At 35.8% G+C, this 12,153-nt stretch overlaps 1 protein-coding gene across 3 annotated transcripts in view; it reads right to left on the bottom strand.

Moving 5' to 3' along the window:
• The window catches only part of LOC120628729, a 261,237-nt gene that overhangs the window by 62,730 nt on the left and 186,354 nt on the right, over nt 1-12,153 (bottom strand). For all 3 annotated transcript variants that reach the window (XM_039897310.1, XM_039897314.1, XM_039897313.1), the window contains 2 exons: nt 8,030-8,213; nt 6,351-6,469 (listed from right to left, as the gene is read on the bottom strand). In XM_039897310.1, coding sequence (XP_039753244.1) covers nt 6,351-6,469; nt 8,030-8,213 — 303 coding nt within the window. The remainder of the gene's footprint in view (nt 1-6,350; nt 6,470-8,029; nt 8,214-12,153) is intronic.

Below are 12,153 nucleotides of genomic sequence, written 5' to 3'. Positions count from 1 at the left end.
GCTATTAATATAAAAAATAAATAAAAAAAACACATTATACGTCGGCCGATTGACGCAGTAGGCAGCGACCCTGCTTTCTAAGCCAAGGCCGTGGGTTCGATTCCCACAACTGGACAATGTTTGTGTGATGAACATGAATGTTTTCCAGTGTCTGGTTGTTTATCTATATATTATAAGTATTTACGTATATTAATCATATAATTATTCATTAGTCATCTTAGTATCCATAACACAAGCTACGCTTACTTTGGGGCTAGATGGCGATGTGTGTATTATCGTAGTATATTTATTTATTTATTTATTATTTTACACTGGATATTCTTCTATCTAGTTTGTGTAGTTTAACGCCGAAACCGGAGCATCTTCAGGAGATGTCGACTTTACAATGAATAATTGTTAAAATTAAGACAGACACCATACAGATTCTCCCGCTGTTCGCAGAGTATAGCATATTAAGCTTAATTTTCATAATGAAATAACATATCTGTATGGTGTAATTTATAATTACTTCAATCCGTATACTCCACACCAAACAGATCCTCGGCAATGTACCCTCTACGCACGTTTCGCTCCGAAACCGGAGCATCCTCAGGAGATGTCGACTTTACAATGAATAATTGTTAAAATTAAAAATTATATCAATATTGACTTAAGACAGACAACATACAGATTCTCCTGTTGTTCGCGGAGTATAGCAAATAAAGCTTAATTTTCATAATATATTTTGGATTTCCGCTTTTATCCAAGTGTGACTCTGTTTATAGGCAATGGATTACCACTAACCAGGCCATTTACTTGATAAGTCAATTGTTATTAAAAAAAAAGACTTGGATTGGATTTTTTCCAGAACCATCCATGTGTAACACATCTAAGCTTCAGGGGCTTAAAGATCAAGTTTTGAGTTACTTCATTATCACTTATTTTTGTAGTTAACAGAATAGAATAGAATAGAATAGAATAGAAAAACTTTATTGCAACGCAACAAAATAAGAAAAACACTAGGAAAACAGTGATAGTTCTAAGTGTTGGGGTATTAATTTAATTTTATTTTTTGCGAAGGTTCAATTAACAAAGCACGGGCCGGAGCCAATTGCATAATCCGGGAAGTCATGTTAAAAACTTTCGCAACAGGCGACATATTGTGTTTAATATTACGGCTTTCTGAAGGAGTGTATGTGCAGACTTATTTATATTTAGTGTTTCTAGACCTACGTGGAGAGTGTGAGGTGGATGAAATTTATTATTATTATTACTTGTTCATCTCTTATATCTCTTTATTTGTGATAAAAATAGAAGAAGAATTCAAAATGCGTATCGCTTAGTAGCGATTATATGAAATACATAAATATGAATAAACAAATACTAATATGCCCGGTGCATATAATATGTAATAAATATTTAGAAAAAAAAAAAAATAATACATACTTTACCATATTATAAATACTTAGGGACGAGTAAATAAATACTATTAAACATCGTCTTCAGTTGGTCGGTTTTAAATATCGCCAGTGATTTCGACGGCCGTATGCTCAAAGGATACACATTCCACAATTAGAAGGCCTTTCAGTGTATGAGTGTTTATAAAATTTCGTCTTGCGTAAAGGCATATTCAGTGTCAGGGCACGACACGATCTTAGACCGTTCATTGTGCAATTTTGGTGTACAAATATTCAAGTTCAATTCTTGTTTATGGCTTTTGTCTGTGTAAACTGGGCACAACGTACTTCGCCAATGTCTTGTAGATGGAGAAGGCACGAAGGAGATTGATCGTTGAAACGAATGAAAATTTAATTAAGAATATGTATCAAGAAATAAATAGTTGTGATTAGCTTGTTAGTTCTATACAAATATTATGGATATTTAAAATCCCCATCCGATTCCCACGCTTCACTTCTACTTGTAATGTATGCGACGCTATGGCGGTTGTGTAATGTAGTATTAAGGCACTATTATGGTGGCGGCTATCACGTTGTGCCTTGTTATTGTGCTGAAAGTGTGTTGCTTAACCCCTGTAGTTCTAAGCTCGCTTATGTTTATTTAGGGCACCTGCCAATTATTGTGTGCATATCAAATCGTTGTAAGACCTATATTGCGAGACTAGCTCTGTTCGCGATTTCATAGTTACAAACATAATATTCAAAACAATTTATAGTGCGTAGATCGTCTACGAAAAAAAACGAATTGTTTTGAATATTTCAGTTTAGTGGTCGGCTCACTTTTTTGTTATCTAGCTGTCGTCCACTACGCCATCCGCATTTGTCGGTGGCTTCTAAATCCCGTAACGGTAAAAACTGTTTGGTTTACCCGGGATTAATATAATCCTATATTCAATTGCAAGCGGTGATAGCCCAGTCTAACTTTTCTAAGTTATGTGCGTTACGGTCAAGAAAAACACCGTGAGGAAATCTACTTGCTTGAGAGTTCTACATAATTTTTTATTTATTCATTTTTATAATATTCTCAAATTTTTATAATATTCTCAAAGGTGTGTGGAGTCCACCATGACTTCCCGTGGCCACAGGGTATCCCCACGAAAAACAAGGTTAGGTTAAGAAAATTACTTACTACAGGTTTTCTATGTTCAGATCAAGCACTGCACCGATTTTAATATAATTTCGATGAAATTCATTTAAGGAAACTGTGATCAAGAACTGATTGATATTGTTTGGAGGTGAATTTTAACTTTATATTCTTTCATAATTTATAAAGAAAACTAATATAGTATTATTATACCCATCCAAATTGGATAATCCTATAAATGTTCATGTTATAATATTGTTTAATAATTAGTGAGCGGATAGTTCGGTCCAGTAGTAATTAAAGTATAGTCCTTCTACATATTCATAGACGTTTCTGAATAGGCCATAAAATATAAGTGTTAATAATAAATATATAACTAAGCTAACTCTTTGCTACCGTTCGATCGGTTTTATAAGGATCATAAGGTATGGACTGTACTGAGCCGTTTCTATTCCGATCCGAGTTACAACCGGTAAAATCGTATCGTCAAGCGATTGAGCCATCCAGTAAGATACAGTGTAGGAACCGATGGGATTTTGGTTTACCCCACTCATTCCAGAATCTAGATTGTTTACTTTCTGATACATACAAATTTCGCTGTTAAGGTTTTACCATACATTTTATATGAACAACGAAACACCCAAAGAACAAGTTGCGAGCAACCGCATGCAGTTTACAACCATTCCACATAACCGGATTAGTTCAAGTCTGTCTGGAAGGCTTCGGCCAAGGCTAATTACCCCACGACCGAAAAAGACGTGCCGCCAAGCAATTAAGCGTTTTGTAACAATGCTGCGTAAAGCAGATTAGAGGCAGCGGCGTGCATAGAGGGTATGCACAGGGTATGCAGATGATATTAAATAAAGGAAATCTCCAGTACGAGTTTTAAATACTTAAGGGTAGGCTTTTATAACTCGTACAAGGCCTATCATAAAGTTTTTTATAACTCATACTGGAGATTTTCTTCATATTATATCATCCGCTTACCCTGTGTATACCCTCAATGCACGCCACTGCGCGTGTATGGGTTTGATATAACTACCATACCCCTAACAGGTGAGCCCGTTTCCATCTTACACTGCATCATCCGTGATCACATAACCTTACGGAAAAAAAACCAGAGCTTTGGGAACAGATTCATGCAGCCCCAGCCTAATATACACGACGTTAAGCTAATGTAAGTGGGGTCAGACGTCAAATAAAATAGCTTGAAGACCTCTGAAGAGGCTGTACGGAACGATCCTAATACGTTTTATTATTGCATTCGCTGTTTCCTTTTCAACTAGTTTTGCTATCCATGCAATAAAATAATTTAATCTGCAGATTATCTGAAAGTATATCTGCTATTGACCCGTAGATGCGTGTGTGAATCTGTATGAGAGAAGAATCAACATCCTACTTAGAGCTATAAAAGAAAAAAAACGTCTGTGTGTGTTATGTACACGAGTTAGAAGTTATACTTTAGCGTAACAAGACAAAAATTTTATCTTTTGTCTTATTCTACGTTTGTAGAAAAAACGACACTAAAAATAGAAAAAAAGTTATTGTTAAAATTATTGAAAGTCAACCGTCAAAACTTTTTTAGAAAAACTAAAATGTTGACTATAGCTAACTTCATGGTGTCGATATTTTGTGACGGTGTGCGCGCGCATCGTAAAAATTTACTCTCACCATTTTTCCCTAACGCGCCAAAAGATGTATAGCTTCAAAAACCAAAAAAATTGGTATTTAGGCAAATGCTGCCCTAGCAGTGGAGCCAGGCTAAACACAAAAAGGCAACCTTATAAACTTTGTAAGCATTTTCTTGAGATCATAACATTGACTATAGATATGAAAAATAATAGATTAGTAAACATGTGTTGCACCTTGCGCGCGAAGATACCTAACTAAGCAAGACGAGTTAGTTGTACGATGCGTGGCGATGAAGAGCGCGTAACTCCACAAATTTGAGCTATGACGCTTTAAAGCCAACTAATTAGCGATGCGTTGTGGATCTCTGGAATATTGCATATAGAGGGCGCTTGTTTTCAGTAGCGTCTTAACGGGAGGGTTTGCCAATAATCACCACGCTGGGCAGACGGATTGGTGCTCGCAGTAAATGGTAGTAGTAGAACATAGGACGCTGCTGCCCGGGTGATCGTTAGATATCCATGCGAGAATGTAAACCTTTTAGTTTGCGTAACGGAAGCGTCGAGTTGTTAGTTAATTAACTTAATTAAATTAAAGCACAAGTAATTTAATAAGTACTTGATGATTGTTTGTTGCGCACGCGCCGCAATCCTTTCACTTCGACTCAAATCCTCAGTGCGGATGTGTTAACAATTAATAACGGTAATAATAATATGTAATTTGTTAATCACTTCAACCGAGGAGCGTAGATTAAATTTTAATTATAGTTGCATCAGAATTGAATGAATTTCTTAATTTTTTGAGTCAGTGTTATTTACGATATGGTGACCTTAACAGCGTAGCGGTGTATGTGATCTTTTAGCATGAGGCCCAGAGTTCGATTTTATCGTAGGTTTGGCATAGGTTGACGATATACCTCAACTTAATAATGTTAACAATTATTCATTGTAAAGTTTGAGCGAAACTTGCGTAGAGGGTACATTCCCGAAGATCTGTTTCTCTGATCGCAAGCTATTAAGTTAATTTGATTTGTGCGATATACCACGACTGCTAAATCGCCGATACTATTTATTAGTTGCTCATTATATTTATGAGCCATGTTTTAGGTAACTTAACATTAAGACTCAATTAATGTTGCGTGATTTATTAACAGTTAAATATTTTCGTACCTTTTAGTTGATTACCCGCCGCAAGAAATGTGAACACAAAACCAAAATGGCTGTCCAATAGATGTATAAGCATCGATCAAATCATACTTAGATACAACACTATCATAAACGGCAAGAGAAAAATGTGCGTAAATGAATCATAAGTACAACGTCTGCACAAAGCCTGAAGTGACAGTTAAAGTTTTGTAGTAGGTTTAGTGAAACGGTTGTTGTGCCGATATAATAAATTATCTATGTAGCTTTTATCCCCCGTCCCCTATCTCGGCTTGCATAGGCAGCAAGGCTAGAATGGGCAGCAGACATTTTACTCCTCTTAGCTATATTAACTGAGGAAATAAAATACAAATAATATTGGTACGTGAAATAAACGGGGATAAACTTTTGCTATTCAATGGCGTTCTTTGTCAGGTGGACAAGTTGATTTTGATCTCTATTCAGGGTATATAATCGGAAGAAATCATTTTTATCCATGCTAGCCGTGCAGGTGTTCCCGAGACCTGGGCTTGTACACCCCTTCAGTGAGGCTGTTACAATCACAAAGGAGGATATCAGCTAGCGTACTAAGTAGCTATTAGAGATAGTTTATTTTTAGATGCTGTATCTAATATCAGTTTATTGATCAATCTAACACTAGTATTCGTAGAAAAGAGGTGAACAGTCTCCCAAAATGTAACATTCCACATTTATGTAGAAGCTATATATTTGTAATGTAGAATTTTCCTTGTTTATCAGAGACAATCGCTAGAGAATCATTTAACTTAATAATTTCATACACACATAAAATTATATATTTCAAGGAAAGGTCTAGGTAAGAGAATGTTTGAGAACTTGTTTGTCCAAATTTGGGCAGCCAGCTTTCAGCATCAACCATATTATGGCAAAATGTAGGTTCCTTTCGTCGATTAAATTAATAAAGGTCAATTTGCCACATGGTGCCTGAATCATCCCCTAAGGGAGCCCCTATCTTGACTATGAATTCCAGTGTAAGTCTAAGCAAAAGATCGGGAGAAATTAATAGAACTTTCAACTTACCGACGCGTACTCGGCACAGATGTCTATGGAGCTGACGAAATCGCAAACTTCGTCCACACACCATGCGGAGAGTCTTGCCCGTGCTTCCGCGCATAGACACTCGCGATTCTCACTTCGGTCTGGAAAACAGGTTTATTATTTAGTTCCAATTACTAAAATTTCAACCAATTAATTTCTTATTTTTTTTAGGAAGTATATTTATGTAAATGTTCAAAAAGAAAAAAAAAAGAGTATATCAATGCATTCAAATTAATTAAATTTAATTCAATTCAAAAGGTTTTTCGGCTTTTGGTTTTATTCATCTCACTAGATTTTATTGAAGTTTATGGTTCTTTATTACTTTGTGGACTTTTATTTAATCGTGTGAAAATATTACAGTTGTATTATATAATGCCATATCACGTTTTGTTTAGACACTCGATATAGTTCGAAAATACTACTTTTAAATCACTATTTATGTGACATATCTTAGCGACCTAAAAATAAGTATGTATTATAATTCTGACAAAAAACGTCAACAATAACACTGTTATAAGCGATTGTAGTCTGATTAGTAAAATAGTAGCAGTGGCGTGAATAGATGGTATGCAGATGATATAAAATGAGTTTTATTAATCCAGTGTAAAAAAGTTATAAAAACTTAAGGGTAGGCTTTTTACAACTCTTACAATGCCTATCTGGAGATTTTTATGTAATCTGCATACGATATTCTACAAAGTTTACCCCGACCCACCGCGTCCGACGTCACTTCGTTTGCTAGGCTCCTAAGGTAATGAATGAAAGTCATCTGTGTTTGTTTAAGTTCTTTGTATATGACTTGTACCTACAGACGGGGGTGAAACAGCTAACGTTGAGTTACTGTTATATTATACCGTATCCACTCATCTCGCGCAACAAGCAGATATTTTACAAAATTTAATGAACGTAAGCTTGAACGGTAAGAATTAACGGCACACCGACTGATTCCAATTATGATACTGTAACAATTATTATTTTTTTATTATTACTTAGGCAACTGCGTATTGCATTTTCTTCTAGAAATTATTAATTACGAAAATTATTTTTAATTAATTCTTACGAAATTGTAATTGTTGTTCTGTGTTTTACTGAATAGGTATTTATTTAAGTAATAACAAAGTTTATTATAAGTTACTTATTGACAATATATAGCGCAGTGTTTTCTTGTCATTATAAATAAATAAGATTTAATATCGTATACTTATTAATTTTAATACCGTCTTCAAGACCCGCAGAAGGTTACTGCGGAAAGATCTAACGGAGAGGTTTCTGTATCAATCGACAATCGACGTGTATGTGAAGCTTTTTTTTATTCCACTAAAAATTACCCTTTAACTTGCAGTATCTATGGGTGGGGTGATGATGCAGTTAAGATGTCAGGAGTATGTAATATATGTTAAATCAAATATCCCAAATTGGATTGTACGCTAAATCGATTGGCAGCGAGTCTTTGTCGGTAAAGTCCCGCCAAGAAAGGCCAGGGAAATTTAAAAACTTATGAATATACATAATTTCCTTTAGCCACGACTTTCCACTTATGACATCATTTCGCTCGTCACTGCGCTAAGTCATCAAACTAATTTTAAATCTAGAGAAAAAATACACCTTTAAAAATATTTTAAAATGCATGTAAATATATGAGACCTTTTCAAGCAACCTACCTTCATTAGAGGCCCTTTCATCGCCATCACTCCTCGTGCTTGGACTGGCAGAGAGTCTGGCGCGTTTGGCTGCACTCTCTCCTGCTGCAGAGAGATCTAACGGAGAGTGTTCTGTTGTAGTGCCTGTGACACGTTTGCGTCGCGATCGTCCTCCGCGGCCGACTCTGGATATCGCCAGCAATGTCTATGGACAAAATGCGGGTTAATAGGTAACGACCTCTTTGTAATAATAATACTAAAAAAGCAGGACTATCAATACATATATATAGTGTAATAATAGAGAAGAACCGGCTAGGTTAGATATTGGCTTCCTCTTAGCGCGGCTGCAACCGTGGTAGCTTTTGTTTTAAGTTTAACATACACCATCATTTCACTACCGTGTACAAATTTTGGAAAAAAACTCACAAAGTGATTTCTATAGGACTATTTGAGTAAAGAAATATTTGACTTTGACTTTAATATCGAACGTTTTAACATAGGTAAACTTAAATTTTCAGTTTATCATCAGGTTCTGTTCAATAAACGCGCCTATCCATATGAGCAGTTTTTTGAACATATAGTTTTTGACTAGGACATGGTCACTAGAATCACATGGAGTCTTTCAACCACATTTCACCCATGTCAAAATGTCTATAAATATATGAGACCTTTACAAACAACCTTTTCAAAATCCTCATGTGTTATTATTTTACCTGCCCGATAAACAGAAAATAAAATTACAAAACGTATTTTTGTTTTTTTATGTGCATTTACTAGAATTCTATAGTTTCGTCACTATAAATATTGAAATTTATTTATTTTTATATATTACAAACGCATTGTTCTAGATTAACTTTGTATGTATCGATAAATTTACTATTTATTATTATCGACGTGGACTGCTTCACTGCATATAAAAAGGTTATTTGATTATTCATTTTGTATTATGTATAGTCATTTTTCGATAAAGCCATCATTTGGAAACAATCATAGCTCACAAGCAAATTTTGAAGTATTCCCAAGAAGCCTTGAGAACGGTAAGCGCTCCCGCAAACTACGGATTTTCTGTCCGGTCGAGTTGCATGCTATGCCGCTCTCACTGGTTCAACTAACAGGTTTAATTAATTTACGTGTCCATCTTCTAAAGTACGAGAACAGGGAATAGGAGAAGTTTACCCCCGTTTATTATTACACATATATTATTTGGATATTATTTCCACTTGTGTGCCAGTGTTCTGAGAGTTGATAAAGCTGTGGGAGAAGATAATTTTTTTATCCTTTTCCCGGGGATATAATTGTCTCCTGGCCATACTAGCCGTACTGGGTGTCTGAAAGTCTGACAGTTTGCGGGGGCTCTAAGAGAGTAACTTCTGATTAAAGCCTATTGCTTTTTATGCGGCAAAAAGCAAACAGGGCTTATTATCTGATCGAGAGCACTCACAAGTCGCGTACATTCATCATAATAGCGTTCTGAGGCGAATAACCAGGTTCCCCTTGAGGGGAGAAGTTATATCAAACTTTCTACAACGCATAAACACCGGACCATCGGGTCCAAGATACATAAATATTTTGCGATAAAGTTGAAATTACCACAGTTTAAGAAAAACTTTCATCACAACACGATTGCGATTTTCCAATGTTTTTCAAACGTTTTTCGAAGCATAATATTAATTGTGTTATAGGTACAGACGTATGCATGAATTGTAATTTTTTTCTATTATCTATTATGTACGTTAACCTTAAGTTAGCTGAGCTATATGTATCATCTATCTGTGCTAGATTTATACCATGCGATTTATATTCCAAAATACTTACGCTGAAGTTATTTATAATGTCTACTACAAGTATTCCTGACTGTTTTCTATTGACGTATATTTAAATTTTCTCTTCATGAAGAATGCTGGTAAGCATTGGATAATCAATTTATCAGTGTAGGTTAGTGTTTTAAAGCCTATAGGTAACTTGTTATCATCATTTGAAAAGTTAGGTAACTAACGTGATTTCGAAGCAAAAGGAAAACTCATGATCATTATTTAAGATACTGATCACACAGTAAACTGACAAATAAACGTTATTCTGGCGTCGTGTTTGTTACTGGAAGTCTTATATGAATGAATGAATGAATGAATGAATGAACGAAATAATCAATGAATGATATTTGTACCTCAAAACATGTTCTTTCAGAAGCAAGGAGTCGTCTCCGACGCGTGCTTCTCGATGTTCATCATAATAACGTTCCAAGCCGACACGGTTGCGCGCGGGTCAAATTGCAATCTATCTTTTTAATTGCCCGCAATAAAGTAAGTCGAGCAATTTATACTGATCCCGTACGTGTGCCGCACGTGACGTTACAATGTAGGGGCTAATAAGCTTGAAAGCAACATTGTGGTCATAAAAAAGAAAAACCTCTTTTCTTTATCTCTAAAAGGCTTTTTCCTGACTCACAGACAACCCATACGGCTAAACGTAGTTGGTAATTTTAAGAGAACATTTGCAGTAGGTAAATTGTTTTTTTAATTCCTGTACAAGTTAGCCCTTGACTGAAATCTAACCTGATGGTATGACGCAGTCCAAGATGGTAGCGGCATAATCGGCTAAATCGCCGTAAATTTGTCGCTGTTGCACGCCGTTGTTAGGGTGGTAGTTAACCACGACCGAAACCACCAGACGAAACCAGAGTAAAATCATAAATTATAAAATTCCAAATTGCCTCCGCAGGGTACCGAACCCGCGACCTCGGTCTTATGAAGCCATAGCGCCAGGAAGATCGTAAAAACTTGCGCATTTATAATATATCTGCTTCGCGTTTTAATTACAGTTTTTTCCAAATCCCATAGAAACCGTTTCATTTCCTGGGATAAAACACGTTTTATCCGACACTACTTTTCATTTTTTTATTATTCGACAAAAGTTATGCCATAAATCAAGTTGATTGGTTACTCAGTTTGGGCGGTAAGGAACGACAAACGAAGAAACACACTTTCAAGTTTATTACATTAGTAACTAGATGTGCCCTGCGGCTTCGCCCGCCTAATTTTGTGAGGCAGCGTACTACTATGTAGCACATAGTATACACATATGAGATTTTTAGATTTATTCACAAGAACATTTTTTTTTCAATGATAAGTATACTATATTATTTCTAATACATCTAGGAATATGTATAAAGAGTTTCATGAAGATCGGTTAGGTAGTTTTCGCGTGAAAGCGTAACAAACAAACTTACATTCACATTTATAATATTAGTAGGGATTATGAGTATAGATTATACCTACTTGTGGTTACCATCTGTTTAATTTAGAGCGTGATCTATCAGTGCACTACAATACTGTTTACTTTCTAAAGGGCCTATCGCACTCGGATCTGACACTTGTTCGCGATATTAACATGATTTGTTACATTTCTCTTTGTGGCGTTACACTATAAATAGTCGGTTTAAATTTATTTTCACCTGTTGGAGTGGAACGGGAGCGCGCACGGAACTGTAGAAGCTTGAGATTAATGGACGCTGCGCGCACGCATGAAATATACCTAAGTTCTTTGGTAGGGTCTGATAGGTACTGTAATACCTGTTTTATTCGCTATACAGGACATTTTTAGCAATTTATTTACTTTGATCGATATATACGTCTAGGATTTTTTTGGTTGGTTGGAACGTACATAATTAAGAACATAGAAATTCCGTGTTCACGACTAATATTGAAGCATCGAAAATCACTCCACTTTAGAGTAGTTTCTCGAACAAACGTTTAGTCACTTCATAACATTAAGCAGTTGAACGTAATTATTTTACCTCTAATGTTCTAAACGTTAACAATAAAATGGGAATATGAGAAAAAGTTTGTGAGCTAGCAACATTCCGCGGGTGTAAAGTGAGACGTGTGCGGGATGATTCCACTGTTCTTGGACACAATGCACTGCATACAATAATGGCTGAGTAAGGATTCTGTAAGTTCGTAATTCTGTGCTTTGTGACAGATTAGAATACAGTTGCCGCTAGCCCTGCACTTCTGGCTCCCACAGTTGTGATTATGGGCCAACCCTCTCATCGGGAGAGGATTTTAGTCCATCGGTGTACTGTTATAGACTCTGGATTACAAGTCGTACATGATAATGCAGACTGGCAAAAATCATTGCACATCTCG

The sequence above is a fragment of the Pararge aegeria genome, chromosome 13 (assembly GCF_905163445.1).
Source record: "Pararge aegeria chromosome 13, ilParAegt1.1, whole genome shotgun sequence".
Classification (NCBI taxonomy): Eukaryota; Metazoa; Arthropoda; class Insecta; order Lepidoptera; family Nymphalidae; genus Pararge; species Pararge aegeria.
Note: the sequence above shows the minus strand (reverse complement) of the source record. Positions and strands in the feature narration are given on the sequence as shown.